This window comes from Mus musculus, chromosome 11, assembly GCF_000001635.26.
Source record: "Mus musculus strain C57BL/6J chromosome 11, GRCm38.p6 C57BL/6J".
NCBI lineage: Eukaryota > Metazoa > Chordata > Mammalia > Rodentia > Muridae > Mus > Mus musculus.
In genome coordinates, this window is record NC_000077.6 from 108,567,209 (window position 1) to 108,589,267 (window position 22,059).

The following is a 22,059-nucleotide window of genomic DNA, read 5'->3' on the forward strand; positions in this document are numbered from 1 at the left end:
GAAACATTTTTCAAATGTTTTTAATTTAAAGAATTACATAAACTAGTCACTGTAATCTCTGAGCAATAGATAAATAGCCCTTCCCCTGTCTAATCTAAACTGCAATGAAGTCATCAGTTACCAAAAATAACTGCCTTTCTCTTTGAGCCTGCTTCCAACAAACAAACAAACAAACAAACAAACAAACAAACAACAAAACCCCCAAATACCCTCGTGCTGTCACTCAGTATCTTTTTTTCAGAGAACATCCATTGGTCTTCTGAAGTTTACATTGTGGTGGCTGACATAGTTATATGACTTTACAGTGCTCCTACATGTAGTTTCAATATGCAAATATTTTAGCATTCAGTTTATTCAGTATATACAACAAAGTTGTGCATACAGCTCAAGGCTTCCTGATAATTAGGCATAGTACTATAGAAAGTGTAGATAAACCAGACAGAATTAAATTTCCCATAGCCATCATAGTACTTGATGTTTTATATAAAATGATGTCTTAGAGTCAGTGTTCTACATGATATGTTATTAATCACCATTATCTAAGATTATGTTAAGTGGAAAAAAACATTACTAATGTTGAGGTCTTCCAACTTAGAACTCCTACATTGACAACATTTGTTTTAACACGTGTTAGAAAAATAGTAGACAAAAAGATCTTTTTTTATAGTAAATATGAACAAGTTGAAGCTGATGAGATGGCTCAGTAAAGTGCTTGCTTGCTGTGTAGGCATGAGATAAGGAGGTTGGTCCATAGAAAGCAGGGTAAGGTCCTCATAACCCCAGCGCTAGGAAGGCAGAGCCACAAAGCTCCCCAGGCTCTTGGGCCAGCCAGCCCAACTTGCTTGATGAGGCTCAGAGCAGTGAGAGACTGTCTCAAACAAGAAATGGACGGTGTCTGAGTATATCCCACATGCATATCCAACATAAGCAGGTGCATCTGCACCTACAGTGCACTAGTGCATGTGCTCATTCGTGTAGGCACATACACACGTATACACACAAAGTAAATAAAATTATACCTGAACGGAAAGTTTTCACACTTCTAGAAGTCTGTATCCTGTTGCTGTAAAGTGTGGTAACTGTGAGCAGCATCTGGTCTTCAGCTGATTAGAATGACTTTGTTCCCATGCTTGCTATCACAAGCCTTCATGCCTTGGAGCAGTCTTAAACCGCATAGGGCATAGAAATGGTGGCTATCATTATAAAAAAAGAGGAGGAGAGATTCCAGTGGAAGACATTAGTTTGCTACAGGTATATAGTGCATCACAAGTAGAGATTACTATTGGTGTAATCAAAAGTAGAGAGGTGCAGAGGAGGATTTGAAGAGATAAATAGACATAAATTGTACTTACATGAAAGCAAAGATTAAGAGTTCCTTAGGTACACATATGCTATGTCCAAATACAGGATGGAGAGGTGAGTGTGTCCTGTGAATGTGAAGACACTGGAGGGCCACTTTCCCCTGAGGCTTCAAAAAAGAGTTTTAGTTTGGAGTTAGTAAGAAAATTTGACATTATGATATATAATATCTGTGTTTTTATGGGAAAGTCTATACATGATATATCTTAGAGGGATGTTTTAAAACTCACATCTGAGTAACTCCAGAAAGTTCAAGCTTGCTTGTTTGGTTGGTTGGTTGGTTTTTTGGTTTTGTTTTTGCTCTTCTATAAAAAGACAGTGGCAAATATGGTTTAGAAAGGTCTTCTCTCATTAAAATCACCTATTGATTCTCATGAGTTAAATTATTCTCTCAGCATTCATCATTGCTATAGTTAGTGATAGTCAGTGTGTGGTGAGTGTGTGTGTGTGTGTGTGTGTGTGTGTGTGTGTGTGTGTGTGTGTGTGTGTGAACTTACCAATAGGGAAGAGGAGCCTAGTTAATCAGGAAAGCAGCTTGGTGAGGCAGCCACTAGCACACTAGCAGGTGCTCTGGAACTGACTTCCAGTTCTGGAGTCCTGACTTGCTCCCACAAGGAGAATCATCTTAGAAATGAGTCTCAGCTCCATTTTCCTGTTCTAGAAAAGAAAGGATATAACAACTCTCACACAGGCTTACTGTGAAGATAAATGAAAATTGATACATAAAAATATTTTTCTTAATGCACCTAGCCAGAACTTCAGAACTTGAACTTATTTATAAATTAATGGCTTTATTTTTTTATGTCAACATGAGGAGAGGTCTACTGCTTTGTGGTTCCTTTTTGATCCAACGGTTTCAGTATGATGTGTGAACAGATGGGAAACCCACTGTATTGCTGTGTTGCCTTGACCATCTTTAGGGCAACTGATTATACTATATGTCTTCCAGTGTGATGTCATTCATTTCTAAAACTGCACTAGAGTCCACACAACACTACACTTACTTGCTTAAAGAGGTATCTATTACCAATATTCAATTCTATGTCATACTCATTACTCAAAGGAAACCACATATCAATTAAGTAACCCATCTCTTATCCACATTCCTTGTCTCCAGCAACAATAAATTTATTTTCTGATATATTTTTTCAGTTCTCAATTCTTTTACATAAATGGGATCCCATGTGATTTATTTTTGTAACTGACTTACTTGCCCAAATACTTTGTGTGTGTGTGTGTGTGTGTGTGTGTGTGTGTGTGCGCGCGCGCGCATGTGTAAAATCTCCGTGTTGTAGTAGAGATCAGAAATATACCTAATTTGTAAATCTGAGTAATGCTCCACTGTATAGATGTGCCATGTTTTATATATTCACCAGAGATGGAAAACCATAGTTTGTATGGTTTGTTTTTAGGGGTGTCTTAGAATGTAGTTAGTTATGCCTTCATCAAAAGATATTGTGTGGCTTTGTTCTTTCTCCCAGATAGATTGCTCAGTTGTCAACTTCTGAAAGAGAAGCTTCAGAAAATGCAATCTGAATTTTGTTCAAGAGAGAGCTAATTATTATTTTTATTGAAACCTAGTTCTTTTTCTAATTTTTAAAAAATAATTTAAAATGTTTTTGAAATTAGAATCTAATTACACCATTTGCCCTTCCCCGTTGCTCCCTTTACCTCCTCTTCATCCTTGTGTTCTGACGCTGAAGCTTTATGGACTTTGTAGGGAGAAGGAGGAGCAGCTCAGCAGAGTGACTGAAGTTCAGAGGCTGCAAGCCCAGCAGGCAGATGCTGCTCTGGAGGAGTTTAAGCGGCAGGTAGAAGTGAACTCTGAGAAGGTCTATGGTGAGATGAAAGAGCAGGTAAGACACGCACTCATCTCCAGAAGCATTTCACTTGTTTAAAAGCTTTGTTGGCGCTGGAGAGATGGCTCAGCAGTTCAGAGCACACACTGGCTTCACAGAGGACCAGAGTTGTGTTCCCACCACGCCCTTTGCGCCTGTCTCCATGAGAACTGCACTTATGTTGTAGACCCTGGCACTCGGGCTCACATGAGCACGTGTGACTAAATAAATAAGGATTGGGCATAGTTATGAGTTCCAAGACTGCCAATCTACATAGCAGGTTCCAGGCCAGTCAGTGCTACACAGTGAGACCCATCTCAAGAATAAGAAAGCGATGTCAAAAATCACAGTACAGCTGGGTCAGGGTTTAAGAATGAAAAGGGGTCTGAACCTGCGATTCACCTTTGAAACCAGAGTGGTCACTTAAGAGTCCTAAAGTCCTTCTCAAAGTGTGGTAAAGGCAACAGTATTAACAACTATGTAATTGTATACATGGATGAAGTGTTCAAAGATTAATTCTTTGTTTGTTTGTTTTTGTTTTTCAAGATAGGGTTTCTCTGTGTAGCCCTGGCTGTCCTGGAATTCACTCTGTAGACCAGGCTGGCCTCGAGCTCAGAAATCCACCTGCCTCTGCCTCCCAAGTGCTGGGATTAAAGGCGTGTGCCATCACTGCCCAGCAAAGAATACATTTTTAAAAGAAAAGATTAGGTAAGTACTAAAAGCTTCTATCTGTTATTCTCATTTGATTTGTTATATTTAATAGTATGTATTTATATTTTATGTGTCATTAGTACATTTTAATTGTAAATATATTTTATCATTTGAAAATGATCACTTTTTAAATTATTAGCTCCTTGTAGTAAGTATATTTAGATTACTTTCTGTCATAATTAGGGTTTCTATTGCTGTAACGAAACAGTGTGACCAAAAGCAACTTGGGAGGAAAGGATTGATTTTGCTTACACATCTATATCATAATTTACCATCAAAAGCAGTCAGGGCTGGAATTTAAACAAGGCAGGAACCTAGAGGCAGGGACTGATATAGAGGCCATGGAGGAGTGCCGATTACCTGGCTTGCTTCTATGGCTTGCTCAGCCTACTTTCTTATAGCACCAAGCACCACCTGTGCTTGAGTGGTTTCACCCACCATGTGCTGGGCCTTTACCCATCCATTACTAATTAAGAAAATGCCCCCACAGACTTGCTTATACCCATTCTTATTGAGGCATTTTCTCAACTGAGGTTTCCTCTTACAGAATGATTCTGGCTCATGTGAAGTTGACGTACAAATTGGGCTGCACAACTGCTAAAGAGGCATGTTGTAGTTGTAGTTGTGTTCCACTTCAGCTGCAGGTGTCTCCCTTAGGCACTCCTAGCACATATGAGGGTTAGAGATGGCCCTGAACAAAACCTATAGGCTTTATGTTTGAAACTGTTTATTTTGATGTAACTTTCTCATTTCTGATTTCCACTACTGCCTATTTGGAAGTGTGGTTTGGAGGACCCCATTTTTCTATTTTCAACTTGCTTCCTGGGTAAAATCTGGGTTTCTTTGTGGACATTGTGCTAGCCAGCAGAGATTTGCCATCCCTGCCATATGGATGTGGATTTCACTTCCTGTTCCATTGGGCCCTAGGATGTATATATGGTCCAGATTTTTCACAGAACTGATGGGAAGTTCACTGATAGGCTTGAAATGAAAGGAATAAGAAAATTATAAAAAAAAACAAAAACAAAAACTTGAGTCAAGAATATGTAAACAAACTGCCAAGACTTATAGGCTAAATATTACATGTTTAACAGTGCCTAGGCCAATAGTAGAACATTTTAATAAAAGCTATTATGCTCAACTTTGGGTCTCTAAGGGAACTTAGAGCTGATGGTGCACTACAAACAAGCTCACAAATATCAAGGGTGATTAAGAAGACAGAATCGGTCAGATAATGGAATCTGTAGAACCAGCAAACAGAATCTACACTCAATCCTCACAGTGAGAAGGCACAAGTCTGAAATGACCTATGTTAGAATACAGAAGAAATTTAAAAACAGATATGCATACATATCTCCCCTATAAAGATCCGTGTGTGTGTGTGTGTGTGTATATGTGTGTGTGTGTGTATGTATACATATATATGTATATATGTGTGTATATATATATGTGTATATATATATATATGAAAATTAATTGAACCTCAAAGACAAAATAAACATTCTATGACTTTGTATACATTATGATACTAGTAAAGGAATTAAAATGATAATAATGTTTCATAGTTTGAGAAGAAAAAAATTCAATTCTATTTAATCAATAACCAAGGAGTTTTTCACCCACTACATAGCAGAAAAATTGCACACATACGTGCATGCATGCATGCATGCACACACACATACACACACACCTTCTTTAAAAACACTCCATGAAGACATTTCTCTAGAGATGAAGCACAAACTTCTCACACAGAGTGATGCCATCATATAAAAGGTGAAGCAAAGACCCATCAAAGTAGAAATAAATTTAAATGATGTTAAAAATCTTATTGTAAAAAAGAATATGAGAGAGGAGAGGTGGCCGCCAAGGAGGGCACTAACCACCGGAGCAGGTGAGAGAGCCATCTTGTATCACAGGTTCCTCAGAGACCAGTCTGCGCAAGAGAGCCTGCTGACTGCAGAAGCAACATAGCTTTTGGGACAGACCCTGTTTCAGGCCATCATTTTCAGCCAGGAAGCAGATCTGAGCTCCAGACATCTGTGCTCCTTCCTTGTTAGAGGAGAAGTGGCCTGCAGAGAGTACTCTGACCACTGAGACTCAGGAGAGAGTTGGACTCCCAGGAGTGCTGACAGAGGCTAACAGAATCGCAGGAGAAACAAGCTCCAGCCAGGGACAGCTATAACAACTAACACCAGAGATTACCAGATGGCGAAAGGCAAACGTAAGAATCTTACTAACAGAAACCAAGACCGCTCACCATCATCAGAACCCAGCACTCCCACCTCAGCGAGTCCTGGATGCCCCAACACACTGGAAAAGCAAGATTTGGAATTAAAATCATATCTCATGATGGTGGTAGAGGATTTTAAGAAGAAAATTAATAAATCACTTAAAGAAATACAGAAGAGCACAAGTAGAAGGCCTTAAAGAGGAAGCACAAAAATCCCTTAAAGAATTACAGGAAAACACTGCTAAGCAAGTAGAAGCCCTTAAAGAAGAAACACAAAAATCCTTTAAAGAATTACAGGAAAACACAACCGAACAGGTGATGGAATTGAACAAAACTATCCAAGATCTAAAAGGGGAAGCAGAAACAATAAAGAAAACCCAAAGGGAGACAACTCTGGAGATAGAAAACCTAGGAAAGAAAGCAGGAACCATAGATGCGAGCATCAGCAACAGAATACAAGAGATGGAAGAGAGAATCTCAGGTGCAGAAGATTCCATAGAGAACATGGACACAACAATCAAAGAAAATGGAAAATGCAAAAAGATCCTAACTCAAAACATCCAGGAAACCCAGGACTCAAAGAGAAGACCAAACCTACAGATAATAGGAGTAGATGAGAATGAAGATTTTTCAACTTAAAGGGCCAGTAAATATTTTCAACAAAATTTCCCTAACCTAAATAAAGAAAGATGCCCATGAACATACAAGAAGCCTACAGAACTCCAAATAGACTGGACCAGAAAAGAAATTCCTCCTGACACATAATAATCAGAACAACAAATGCACTAAATAAAGATAAAATATTAGAAGCAGTAAGGGAAAAAGGTCAAGTAACATATAAAGGCAGACCTATTAGAATTACACCAGATTTCTCACCAGAGACTATGAAAAGAAGATACTGGACAGATGTTATACAGACACTAAGAGAACACAAATGCCAGCCCAGGCTACTATACCCAGCAAAACTCTCAATTACCATAGATAGAGAAACCAAAGTTTTCCATGACAAAACCAAATTCACACAATATCTTTCCATGAATCCAACCCTTCAAAGGATAATAAAGGGAAAACAACAACACAAGGACAGAAACTACACCCTAGAAAAAGCAAGAAAGTAATCCTTCAACAAACCTAAAAGAAAACAGCCACAAGAACAGAATCCCAACTTCAACAACAAAAATAACATGAAGCAACAATTACTTTTCTTTAATAGCTCTTAATATCAATGGACTCAATTCCCCAATAAAAAAGACATAGACTGACAGACTGGCTATACAAACAGGGCTCAACATTTTTCTGCTTACAGGAAACCCACCACAGAGAAAAAGACAGAAACTACCTCAGAGTGAAAGGTTGGAAAACAATTTTCCAAGCAAATGGTCTGAAGAAACAAACTGGAGTAGCCATTCTAATATCAAATAAAATTGACTTCCCACCCAAAGTTATCAAAAAAGACAAGGAGGGGGACTTCATACTCATCAAAGGTAAAATCTACCAAGATGAACTCTCAATCCTGAATATCTATGCGCCAAATACAAGGGCAGCCACATTCATTAAAGAAACTTTGGTAAAGCTCAAAGCACACATTGCAACTCACACAATAATAGTGGAAGATTTCAACACACCACTCTCATCAATGGACAGATCCTTGAAACAGAAAGTAATCAGAGATTCATGGAAACTAACAGAGGTTATGAAACAAATGGATTTAACAGATATCTACAGAACATTTTATCCTAAAACAAAAGGATATACCTTCTTCTCAGTACCTCATGGTACCTCCTCCAAAATTGACTATATAATCGGTCACAAAACAGGCCTTAACAGATACAAAAATATTGAAAATTTCCCATGCATCCTATCAGATCACCACGGACTAAGGTTGATCTTCAATAACAGCATAAATAATAGAAAGCCAACATTCACGTGGAAACTGAACAGCACTCTACTCAATGATACCTTGGTCAAGGAAGAAATAAAGAAAGAAATTAAAGACTTTTTAGAGTTTAATGAAAATGAAATCACAACATACCCAAACTTATGGCGCACAATGATGGAAGGCAGTCCTAAGAGTAAAACTCATAGCCTCCAAAAAGAAACTAGAGAGAGCATACATACACTAGCAGCCTGACAACATACCTAGGAGCTCTTGAACTGAAGGAAGCAAATTCACCCAAGAGGAGTAGATGGCAGGAAACAATCAAACTTAGGGCTGAAATCACCAAGTGGAAACAAAAAGAACTATTCAAAGAATCAACCAAACCAGGAGTTGGTTCTTTGAGAAAATCAACAAGATAGATAAACCCTTAGCTAGACTCACTAGAGGGCACAGGAACAGCATTCTAATTAACAAAATCAGAAATGAAAAAGGAGACAACAACAGAACCTGAGGAAATCCAAAACACCACCAGATCCTTCTACAAAAGGCTATACTCAACAAAACTGGAAAACCTGGATGAAATGGACAAATTTCTAGACAGATACCAGGTACCAAAGTTAAATCAGGATCAAGTTAACGATCTAAACAGTCCAATATCCCCTAAAGAAATAGAAGCAGTCATTAATAGTCTCCCAGCCAAAAAAAGCCCAGGACCAGATGGGTTTAGTGCAGAGTTCTACTAGACCTTCAAAGAAGATCTAATTCCAGTTCTGCATAAACTATTCCACAAAATAGAAGTAGATGGAACTTGACCCAACTCATTCTATGAAGCCACAATTACTCTAATACCTAAACCATAGAAAGATCCAACAAAGATAGAGAACTCCAGACCAATTTCTCTTATGAATATCGATGCAAAAATAATCTATAAAAGTCTCGCTAACCGAATCCAAGAACACATTAAAGCAATCATCCATCCTGACCAAGTAGGTTTTATTCCAGGGATGCAGGGATGGTTTAATATATGGAAATCCATCAACGTAATCCATTATATAAACAAATGCAAAGACAAAAACCACATGATCATCTCGTTAGATGCTAAGAAAGTGTTTGACAAAATCTAACACCCCTTCATGATAAAAGACTTGGAAAGTTCAGGAATTCAAGGCCCATACCTAAACATAATAAAAGCAATCTAGAGCAAACCAGTAGCCAACATCAAACTAAATGGAGAGAAACTTTAAGCAATCTCACTAAAATCAGGGTATAGACAAGGCTGCCCACTTTCTCCCTACCTACTCAACATAGTAATTCATGTCCTAGCCAGAGCAATTAGAGAAAAAAAGGAGATCAAGGGGATACAAATTGGAAAGGAAGAAGTCAAGATATTACTATTTGCAGATAATATGATAGTATATATAAGTGACCCCATTAATTCTACCAGAGACCTCCTAAGCCTGATAAACAGCTTCAGTGAAGTAGCTGGATATAAAATTAACTCAAATCAATGGCCTTTCTCTACATAAAGGATAAACAGGCTGAGAAAGAAATTAGGAAAACAACACCCTTCACAATAGTCACAAATATTATAAAATACCTTAGTATGACTCTAACTAAGGAAGTGAAAGATCTGTATGATAAGAACTTAAGTCTCTGAAGAAAGAAATTGAAGATCTTAGAAGATGGAAAGATCTCCCATGCTCATGGATTGGTAGGATTAATATAGTAAAAATGGCTATCCTGCCAAAAGCAATCTACAGATTCAATGCGATTCCCATCAAAATTCCAGCTCAATTCTTCAGAGAGTTAGAAAGGACAATTTGCAAATTCATCTGGAATAATAAAACATCTAGGATAACAAAAACTATTAACAATAAAAGAACCTCTGGTGGAATCACTATGCCTAACCTCAAGCTGTACTACAGAGCAATTGTGATAAAAACTACATGGTAATGGTACAGCAAAAGACAGGTAGATCAATGGAATAGAATTGAAGACCCGGAAATGAACCCACAAACCCATTGTCACTTTATCTTTGCAAAGGAGCTAAAACCATCCAGTGGAAAAAAGACAGCATTTTCAACAAATGGTGCTGGCACAACTGTGGTAATCATGTAGAAGAATGCAAATTGATCCATTCTTATCTCCTTGTAGAAAGCTCAAGTCTAAGTGGATCAAGGAACTCCACATAAAACCAGAGACACTGAAATTTATAGAGGAGAAAGTGGGGAAAAGCCTCAAAGATATGGGCACATGGGAAAAATTCCTGCACAGAACAGCAATGGCTTGTGCTGTAAGATCAAGAATTGACAAATGGGACCTCATAAAATTGCAAAGCTTCTGCAAGGCAAAAGACATTGTCAATAAGACAAAAAGTCCACCAACAGATTGGGAAAGGATTTTTACCAATCCTAAATCAGATAGGGGACTAATTTCCAATATATACAAAGAACTCAAGAAACTGGACTCCAGAAAATCAAATAAGCCCATTTTTAAATGGGGCACAGAGATAAACAAGAATTTTCAACTGAGGGATGCCGAATAGCTGAGAAGCACCTGAAAAAACTTTCAACATCCTTAATCATCAGGGAAATGCAAATCAAAACAACCCTGAGATTCCACCTCACTCCAGTCAGAATGGCTAAGATGAATAATTCAGGTGACAGCAGATGCTGGCGAGGATGTGGAGAAAGAGGTACACTCCTCCGTTGCTGGTGGGATTGCAAGGTTGTACAACCACTCTGGAAATCAGTCTGGCGGTTCCTCAGAAAATTGGACATAGTACTACCGGAGGATCCAGCAATACTTCTCCTGGGCATATATCCAGAAGATGTTCGAACTGTTAATACGGACACATGCTCCACTATGTTCATAGCAGCCTTATTTATAATAGCCAGAAGCTGGAAAGAACCCAGATGCCCCTCAACAGAGGAATGGATACAGAAAATGTGGTATATTTACACAATGAAGTACTACTCAGCTATTAAAAACAATGAATTTATGAAATTCTTAGGCAAATGGATCGATCTGGAGGATATCCTGAGTGAGGTAACCCAATCACAAAAGAATTCACATGATATGTACTCACTGATAAGTGGATATTAGCTGAGGAACTTAGAATACCCAAGATACAATTTGCAAAACACATGAAACTAAAAAAGAAGGAAGACCAAAGTGTGTATAATTCGACCCTCCTTAGAATGGGGAACAAAATACCCATGGAAAGAGTTACAGAGACAAAGTTTGGAGCTGAGATGAAAGGATGGACCACCCTGAGACTGCCCCACCCGGGATCCATCCCATAATCAGCCACCAAACACAGACAATATTGCATTTACCAGCAAGATTTTGCTGAAAGGACTCTGATATAGCTGTCTCTTGTGAGACTATGCTGGTGCCTAGCAAACACTGGAGTGGATGCTCACAGTCAGCTATTGGATGGATCACAGGGCCCCCAATGGAGGAGCTAGAGAAAGTAACCAAGGAGCTAAAGGGATCTGCAACCCGATGGGTGGAACAACAATATGAACTAACCAGTACCCCCAAGAGCTCGTGTCTCTAGCTGCATATGTAGGAGAGAATGGCCTAGTCGGCCATCATTGAAAGAGAGGCCACTTGGTCTTGCAAACTTTATATGCCCTAGTATAGGGGTACACCAGGGCCAAGAAGTGGGAGTGGGTAGGTAGTGGAGCAGGGCAGGGGGGCATAGGGGACTTTTGGGATAGCATTTGAAATGTAAGTGAAGAAAATATCTAATAAAAAAATTGAAAAAAAAAGAATATGAAGTGAATGAAATTCCCAAAAGAAGGTGTGTAGGGGTGTGTGTGTGTGTGTGTGTGTATATATATATATAATTTTATAGCATACATATATGTTATAAAATACAAATTTAAACTTGAAAAGGCTGAGAAATGACGCAGTTTGTGCAGTGCTTGCCACAGCAGCATGAATCCCTCCCTCCATCTCGACCCCTGACAACCGTGTAGAAGCCATTCAGCCACACGTTTCTGTGTTTCCTGTCCAGGGGCCAGGAATGGGGAAGAGACAGAGATATTAAATCTCCAGAGCTTGCTGGCCAGTCTAGCTAGTTGAACTGGTGGACTCTAGGTTCAGTGAGAGACCCTGTCTCAAAAAATAGTGTGGAGTTGGGGTTGAGAGATGTCTTAACCAATAAGAGCATTGGGGCCTGGTTCAATTCCCATCTCCCACACGGCATTTCACAGTCAACTCTAATTCCAGTTCTAGAGCATTCAACACCCTATTCTGGCCCTGGAGGACAATATATATATATATGTGGGGTATAGACATAAACGCAGGTAAAACATCCACATGCATACAATAAGATAAAACCTGTAGGCGGGACATGACTTAGAAAGATACCTGATCTCCTTGTCTATTTTCTACTTGCTTGTGCACACACCCACTCGTGCGCACGATACAGATGGATGTGGACACATACATTCTTCCCATTAACAAATTAAAATGCAAATTCCAATTAAACTAACAAGGGTTAATAGACAGAGTCATAGGACTAGGAGAAATAGCCTACTGGTCCCACACTGGGTAGCCTGGTTGAGACTGTGAGTTTGGGTATCAGCATAGCAGTGGGGAAGCAATTGTGGATACTGAGAAGAGCAAAGTGTATAAGGCTCTTTGTCACTAATATGTGAAACTCATAAGATTTGAAACCAAGGAAACATGGCTTACACTAATCTGGAAACCTGAAGCCTGGTATAGTGGTACATAGCTTTAAACCTAGCACTCCGGAGGCAGAGGCAGGTGAATCTCTGATGATGAGGCCAGCTTAATCTATGCAGTGAGTTCCAGAATAGCCAGGGCTACATAGAGAGACTCTGACAGAAAAAGAGAGAGGGTAGATGAGGGGGAGGAGGGAGGGAGGGGAGAGGAGAGGAGAGGAGAGGAGGGGGGAAGGGCAGGGGAGAAGGGATCAGGCTGGTGAGATAGCTGATTTTGATTTCTAGAAAGGTGGAAGGAGAGCACCACAAAGCTACCCTCTGACCTCCATGCATACCCCTCCCAGCATGCACACACACACACACACACACACACACACACACACACACACACACACACGATATGGTTTAAAAAAAACTTGATTAAAATTTATGTTCTCTTTTTGTTGTAATGGTTTTATTGGGTGTCAATGTTTTAAAATTTTAAGTAGAGAAAAACAAACAAGCAAAACAATGAAGACCAATTCGGCTTTGTAAAGTTTACTTGATTGTGGAGGGTCGTTTTTTTTTTTTTTTTATCTTAAGTTTATAGAACCAGGTACCATAGTGGGGTAACATTGGTTCATAATCCACAGCACCCCATTCTCATACTGTGGTGAGTGAGTAGCTTTCATAACCAAAGAGACAGGAGTGACAAACAGCCATTTCCACACTTTACCATTTTGCCTGCTGCCTTCTTTGGGTATTACATGGCAGCCTTCAGCCTGTGATTGGCTAAGGTCACTCTGGTGACTCACTTCTACTCTGCTGCTTATAGATGGCCTATAGTCTCAGGTTAGTTTAGAACCTGCTTGTACAACTGACACTGTAGATGGGAGTTCCTTTGCACCAAACTTTGTTTAGGTACAATACTGGTTTAAGCCGGTTTATGGTTTCAACAACATATAGGCACTAAACCCTTAATTATCTAGATGCACATTTTATAAATATCTTGAGAAGGTAATTGCAGAACCTGAGAGGGAATATTGCCAAAGAATGGGAGCAGAGGGCAGTGCAGTATCCAGATGACAGCAGAGTAGTACACTCCTGCACTTGTAAACACTGCCGGGTGAAATGCTTCTGTAAATTTAATGGGTCCTATTAACAGACCGAAATCTACAATATGTTTTTACAAAAGACACAACTGGAATAAAATTATCCAAAAATTTTTGTTAAAAGGATGATGAAAATGTTCCACTATTTTCAGGGAAAATAAAGGAGAACTGTAATGAAGCATCATACAAATTAGAATGAATACAATTCAGAAAACTGGACAAAAAGGCTTGTGTTTGTGTGTCAAAGGCAGGACTGCTTCAGTCTCCTCGTTTGGAAAGGTGTTAGGGACACACAGAGAGGTCACAGTCATCATGAACTTTCACATTTTTTTCTTGCTACTTGAGATGAACCAGATGAATTTTCTACTTTCTACTATGTAGAGACAACACATTAAATTTTTATTCTTGTAAATCAGTTATGAAATTTAGTAGACAATATACAAAACTTCATTTATTTCTAAAACTTGACATATCAAAAAAGACATGTTATTTACCACAATGTAATGAAACTGGAAATTCAATTTGAACTGAAACTCCCACATTGACTTCACCAAAATGAAAGGGGTTTGCTCTCTAAAGACTCCAATAAATTACAACAAAAAGAAAGGCTGGGGAATGGGGAAGATGTTTTAATTTCTACATTTAAAAGAATTTGAGGATAAAATATGAAAGATATCAATACAACTCAATAAAAAGACAAATATCCCAATCAAAAATAGGCAAAGAATCATAGAGATGCCTCAAAGAAGATATACTAATGACATTAAGTAAGCAGGGGGAAAGATGCCAGATAATCTCGCTAATGAGATATTTGATTGGCTAGAATAATAAAGATGAGCAGATGAGAAGTGTGATACAGTGGAGCTCTTATATGTTGTTAGGAAACATGTAAAGTAGTGTTGTTGTTTTAGAAGATTGCCAGTTAATTAAACAGCTAAATATATTGTATGTCAGGGGTTCTTGAATTTAATGATGAGAAGTAAAAACAGGTATAGACAAGAACTTATGGACAAATATTGACAACAACTTTCTTCACATATGTCCCAAACTTCAATAATTCAAATACTACTCAACAAATAAAAGGATTATCAGGAGCTGATAAATAATATTTAGAGCAATCAAAAGGATTGGGTTATTGATAATTCTCAACAAATGGATGTCCCAAAACCTGTGGATGAAAAAATATAAAACCAGAAAAGACTACACTGAATGCCTTTTAATCACTGAATTCTGTTAGATTGCTTCAGACCATGTTGAGGCTTCTTTAAATCTCACAACAACTTAATGCATTTCAGAGCCAGGGGTCTTGTCTCATTCTTTGGGAAAAATTTTATTTTGTATAAGTTGGAAAGTTTTCTATCATGCCAAATTGTTTTTGATTGTGCCACTTGGGTGAATTTGAGACTTGGTGATTTTAGTCACCCACACCCAGTGACTGCAGGTCCTCATGGAACATCCCAGACCAGGCAATTTGCTTGGCCACAAGAGCAGCCTCACTCAGTGGGAGAGGAATCCAATGATGCTCAGTGGGGATTTCAGTCTCATTATTGTAACTTAGAAATAAATGACAAAACAAATCGGGGAAACACCCACATATTTGAAAATTAAACAATAGACTTTTAAAAATAATTCAGGGTCAAGGCAAAACAAAGAAAATAGGAGGATATTTTGACCCGATTTAAAGCAATTTTCATTGTAGATATCTTTCACTTCTTAGATTTACTTGCCAGTATTTTATTTATTTTTAAGCTGTTGTGAGACTGTTGTGAGATTGTTTTCCTGATTTCTCTCTTGGAGAGCTCATTTGGAGGGGATGGAAAATTACTGGTTTTTATTTTTTGATATTGGATACCGCTGCTGCTTTGCCAAAAGTGTATCAGTGCTGCGACATTTATGGTGCATCTTTATGGTCTTCTCTGTGTATGACAGGTATAGATGAACTTTGTTCTTGTTGTTAGTATTCAAGACCTCTAGGATTGCGCTGAATAACAGTTGGGGAAGTGGACACCATCGTTCTAGACCTGGTTTCATCAGAAATACTTTGCTTTTACCTGTTTGGTATAATATTACCTACAGGTTTGTTGTATATAACCCTTATTATCATGAGACATGTGTCTCTTATTAATTTCTTCAGGACTTCTAATATGAATAGATGTATGATGATTTTTTTAGAAATTAAGATGATCATGAGATTTTTTCTCTTTGATTCTGCTAATTTACATATACTGAACCATCTTTATGATTAAACCTAAATTAATCAATTGTGAATGACTTTTTAAATATGATAATTAAATTTGAGAAATTTTGCATTGTTATTCAGCAGAGAGATTAACTTTTTATTTATTTGTAATGTGTCTGTGTGTATGTATGTATGTATGTATGTATGTATGTATGTATGTATGTGTCTTTACTTTGTTTGGGTAATAAGGTAATAGCAGCTTGGCAAAATATATAGCAGAACTGACAGCCCTGACAATAGTGTAATCTCAGGAACCATTATAGTTATTATAACTTAATTATTTCATTTTTAAGGTTATAATTGCATCACTTTTCCCTTCCCTTCCTTCTTTCCAAATCCCCTCACAGAACCCTGCTTGCCTTCTTTTTTCATTAGTTTCATGACCCTCTTTTTAATTAATTGTTGTTACATATGTGTGTGCACATTCATATATATACGTGAATATATATATGAATATATATTTTTCCATCTATTCAGTGTTACTTGTATGTATATATGCACATTATTATTTTGTCATCTGACATTTTATATTTTGAGAGGAAGTACATGTCTAAATTATACATTCACACAGTGCATTTCCATCATACTCACCTCCCATTCTAACCCTCATGTTTTTTCTGGATCCTCCCCTTCACATCACCCTCCCAATTTCATTATTTCTTTGTCCCCATGTCTCACTCCCCCTCTTCTTCACAACACTCTGCATTCAGTTAATGCTGAGTGCCCATAGATTAAGGGTAAGGCCATCCACTGGAACATCATCAGCTCACAGAGACTGCATATAAAGGAAACAGGTGTTCTCTTCCCTAGCAGCACCGACTCTCATTAGGTCCCACGATGGAATATTGACTGGTTTTATCTTGTGCAGGAAACCACAGCTGCTATGATCTCATTTATGCAGCAGAAGACACTGAATTGTTGTAGTCTTCCCTGACTTATGGCTTGTACAGTCTTTCTACCCTCTTTCTGCAATGTTACTTGAGCTTTGTGAATAGGTAGTATGACATATATTTCCACGTATAGGTGAGCCATCCACCAACACTCGTTCTCTGAAGTTTGACCAGTTATGAGTCTCTTTATTAACTGCAGCCCACTATGCAAAGATGCTTCTCTGATGAAGACTAAGAGCTGCACTAATCTATTGCTATAGAGATACATATTTGGAAGGTAATAGTAGTAGTCTTCACCTTAGGGGCCTTTGAACTCTCCAGCTATAGGTTCTTGGCCAGATTAACAGTAACAGCTATGAGTTTCCTTCTGTGGAGTGGACCAGAAAGTACTTGGCTACCCCATAACATACACGCCACTATTGAGATATGGACATATCTTGCCATGCCAGTTCAGTCATAGAGTGGGGTCTGACTGTGGAACCATTATTTTAATAACCTTACCCATACATAAAATGAGGTAGCCATCAAATGTAGATAGTTAGAGGTGACAGGTAGCATTTGGAGATTTGCTTTTGGAAATACTATGTCTATTGGATCACTCCTCAGACCATCTCTGTTCTGCACTATGCCAGGCTCCAGTTTCCAACTCCACCACACCTTCCAGACCACTGTTAGAGTCCATGTGCTTACCTTCTTCTTCTCATGTCTCTCTGAGCTGAGGGAGCTCACACAGGGCCCTAAGTAGTGCATGCTTCTGGTATCCTGTTACTTTTTCACATTCCATCTCCGTGGCCTGATTTCAAGAGAAGTACTTGCCAAGCCTGAGTTGCTGGGTGGGGTTAATTCACACTTTTGAATACTAATAGTGATGACACAAGCAGGATGTTCTTTTGGTTGTCTGTTGTTGAAGGAATGGTTTCTATTACATAGAGTTTCCAAGTAGAATCAGATTTCCGAGATAAGAAAGCACCATTTGTATGAGTACTAAGGGATTCCATGTGTGATGGAAACCTTACAGCTAGCTCTTTCACACATCAATCAAGTGATTTTTACTGGGGGACTTGAATAAATGTTAAACAAAATGTTAAAGTATATATGGAAATACATGCTAGATTAGAATCTCCCATTCAGGATTATCAATTATATAAATTGTATGTGGCTTGTATAGATTAAATCCTACAGGAGAATAAAGCAGATTTGTCTAGGACTTAGGTTTTTAATCTCTATTTAGCCAGGCATATAAACAATTATTTATTTAGCTTTCTGCTACTTTTTTCTTTTTTACCTGTGTAGGTTTGTGGTGTGCATGGATATGCATACAGTTTGTGCATATATGTGGAAATGCCTGTGTATGGGTGCAGAGGTTTGAGGTTGATATCAGAGGTCACCCTTAATGACTCTGCCACCTTATTGGTTGAGGCAGGCTCTGTCAATCAAATTGCAGCTTGCTGTTATGGTTAGTTGTGCTAACCAGCATCCTCTGGGGACCTTCTGACTTATTCTGAGGCTTTAGTCATGGCTACTACCTCCACCCAACATTATTGAGGTTCTAAAGATACAAACTCTGCTCTTCCTACTTGTGGGGCAAGCATGTCAAGCACTGAGCCTTCTTCCAAGCCATACTTGCTGGCATTTGCACCTATCTGTTGACCGGGTCTGTGTGTTTCAATGTTTGTGTATCTAGCTATGTATATGTATCTTAAAAGAGTTAAAAGACAATTTCCTAGCACCTTTCTAAATATTTGGTAAGTATGATAAAGCACATTTCTATCCTAAATTATATAACTTTGTAATTGTACAACCTAGATTGTGCATGTCATATTACTGATGAAGTAATGGTGCACAGCACTTTACTGGAGAAAGACCAGTTACTTTTTATAACTGTAGTTGATGGAAAATGCTATGTGATCATACATTGTCCATTCTTCCTTTTTCCTAGAACCAGTTCTCATTTAGGGAATCAGTAGTCATGCATTTAAAGACACTTCTGTCATAGAAAGTGGTTAATATTTAATGCACTTCAAAGAAATAAGATGCAAATAGGGCAATTAAGTTGCTACTGACAGGAATTTAGGCTTCCAGAAGTTCAAGAGGGGAAAGGGTTTGTTTTGGCTTACAGTTTGAGGCACAGTCCATCACTGTGGGGAAGGTGTGGCAGCAGGCAGCTAAGTCACCTGACCATATTGTGTCCTCAGAGTACAGAGGAACAGAAATGCTGGTGCTCAGCTTGGGTTCTCCCTTTCTTCCTGTTTATTTAATCTGGGACCCCAGCCTGGGAGATGATTTTACCCACACTGAGGGTGGGTCTCCTCAGTCAGTCCCTGTATAGTATCATTACAGACATGCACAGAAGTATGTCTTTTAGGTGATTCCAAGCCTATAACGTTGACAATAAGGATAGATCATCATACTCTGGCTTAAAAGAGGACTCTGAGCTAAGTCATGCCCCTTTCCTTCTCTCCTTTCCTTCACCTTCTGCCCTCCCCTTCCCAGATGTCCAGAACTAAAGAGATCATTTTGCAACTGCCAGGGCAATGTTGAAACGCAGCAGCTGTGACCCTGACAGCTTTGACCTCCTGTAGATGGTTACTCTTGACCTTTCTTACATTGGGAAACAATTAAGTTCCAGAGTACACTGCTGAAGCCCTGGGCACCTGGGTTTTCTCTAAAGTATCCCTTCCTTTGGCAAGGAATAAGTCTGAGGACCCTGTCAGGAAGATCCCAGCGGCCTTCGCCACTTCTAGTTCTTGCTTCCGCGTGCAGAAAGGCATGCATGCATGCAGTCCTGCTCCTGCTCCTGGGTGGGCTGCCAGACTGCATCCTTGGTTTTTCTTGAAGCCAGAGATACACAATAAAGGAGCTCTTGTTTCCCTTTGGTTTTGTTTGAAGTGAATGGAATTTGGAATGATGATGTGTGAGGAAGCAGAATCCTTTGTAGTTATGGCAACTGAGAACTCTAGTTTTAGATAAGCTTTCTACGGCTTGTTTTCTATTCTGCTTAAATTGCAGAGGAGGAATGGAGTGGGGTTTGGCATTCTCGGTCAGTGTTAATTTAAAGTGAAAAATATTTCATTTTTACTTACTAGCCATTGTCATTTACTTTGGTTTTTCTTTCTTTTTTATTGGATATTTTATTGATTTACATTTCAGATGTTATCCCCTTTCCCGGTCCCCACCCCTTGTGGAAACCCCCTGTTCCATTCCCCTTTCCCCTCCTTCTTTGAGGGTGTTCCTCCACCCACCTACCCACTTCCGCGTCCCTGCCCTGGCATTCCCCTACACTGGGGCATAGAGCCCTCACAGGACCAAGGGCCTCTCCTCCCATTGATGCCCAACAAAGCCATCCTTTGCTACATATGCAGCTAGAGTCATGGATCCCTCCATGTATGCTCTTTGGTTTGTGGTTTAGTCCTTGGGAGCTCTGGTGGTTTGGTGGGTTGATATAGTTGTTCTTCCTATGGGGTTGCAAACCCCTTCAGCTCCTTCAGCCCTTTCTCTAGCTCCTTCATTGGGGACCCCATGCTCAGTCCAATGGTTGGCTTTGAGCATCCACCTCTATATTTGTCAGGCTCTGGCAGAGCCTCTCAGGAGATAGCTATAACAGGCTCCTGTCAGCGAACACTTCTTGACATCCACAATAGTGTCTGGGTTTGGTGTCTGTATAAGGGATGGATCCTCAGATGGTACAATCTCTAGATGGCCTTTTCTTCAGTCTCTGTTCCACACTTTGTCTCTGCATTTTCTCCCGTGAATATTTTGTTCCCCCTTCTAGAAGGACTGAAGCATCCACACTTTGGTCTTCCTTCTTGAGCGTCATGTGGTCTTTGAATTGTATCTTGGGTATTCTGAGCTTTTGGCCTACTATCCACTCATCAGTGAGTGCCATGTGCATTCTTTTGTGATTGGGTTACCTCACTCAGTATATTTTCTAGTTTCATCTATTTGCCTAAGAATTTCTTAACATTTGTATTTTTAAAAGTCTTTTTGTGTGTCTAATTGTTTTCTATTCTGATTACAGACAATATTGCTTACATAAAGTGCTAATTTTTATTTTACAACTTTACATATTTTCAGTTTTAAAATTTATTTACTTTTAATATTCTATCTGTACTGAAGTAATAAGAAGCAAGAATCTGTGTCATGTAATGTTTGTCTGAAAGCTAGTAATCAAATTAGGTCTGTGCCTGTCTGCTCTCTCGCCTTCCTTGTTCCTTTACTTTCTTTATTCTTTCACTCACTCATAAGAAAGCTTTTAGTCTCAAAATATGGCAATTTCCTTATTTCTTCAGTTCACAAGCCACAGTCATGTGTTTATGGCATGTCATTTCACATCTTTCTGTCATGCAGTTTGCTGCAGCAGGAGAGTTATAATCCTTGTCACCTCCCTTCTCTGCGGAGTGCTTGATGATTGTGAGTCTGTGCTGTGGCCTGCAGTCCCTCCTAGTGTGCAGATCACTAGACCTCAGTCCTCTTTTGTCACTGAAGCTTTGTCCTGGACAACATGGCCTAATGCTTTCCCCTCCCCATGGTCTCTGGTAACTACCACTGTCCTTTCTGTCCCATGAGCTTGACTTTGTCAGATTTTATACATAGGTGAGGACATGCATTCTGTCTTCCTGAACTTGCTTATTTCATTTAACATGTTACCCCCTCCTGTGTTGTTGCAAATGCCAGGTGCCCTATTTTTTTCAAAGACTGAGTAGAATTCTGTTTTGCATGTGTTATACACTACACACCTGTGTGCATGCTCGTGAGCATTTGGAGAGATCTCATATTTTTGCTACTGTGGATGACTCTAAAGTAAACATGGGAGTACAAATATCTCTTCAGCATCTCAAATTCAGTTACCATGGATATATGCACAGTATTTGAATTACTAGATCAAACAATAGCTCTGCTTTCAGTTGTTTAGAAAGCTCCATAGTTTTCTACAGTTACTGTGCTTATTACATCCTGCCAACAGTACCAGAAATTCCTTTTATTCTGCTTCCTCCTCATCACTGTCTTTATCTTTTAAGTAATAATCATTCTGACAGGTATAAGATGCTAATTGTGGTTTTAATTTGCGTTTACCTGATCATTGAGGATATTGAACAGTTTTTCATGGATCTGTTGGCCATTTGTA

The 22,059-nt window shown here is 39.0% G+C and overlaps 1 protein-coding gene and 1 long non-coding RNA gene across 11 annotated transcripts in view; one reads left to right on the top strand and one right to left on the bottom strand.

Moving 5' to 3' along the window:
• Cep112 (centrosomal protein 112) overlaps positions 1 to 22,059 on the top strand; it is a 435,401-nt gene that overhangs the window by 141,994 nt on the left and 271,348 nt on the right. For all 10 annotated transcript variants that reach the window (XM_030246412.1, NM_029606.3, NM_001373899.1 and 7 more), the window contains one exon: positions 3,080 to 3,215. In XM_030246412.1, coding sequence (XP_030102272.1) covers positions 3,080 to 3,215 — 136 coding nt within the window. The remainder of the gene's footprint in view (positions 1 to 3,079; positions 3,216 to 22,059) is intronic.
• Positions 541 to 3,081, bottom strand: Gm51924. Its single transcript, XR_003949788.1, has 4 exons — positions 3,031 to 3,081; positions 1,857 to 2,016; positions 1,353 to 1,468; positions 541 to 1,193 (listed from the first exon to the last, which is right to left on the bottom strand). It is a non-coding gene; the product is annotated as a predicted gene, 51924 (long non-coding RNA).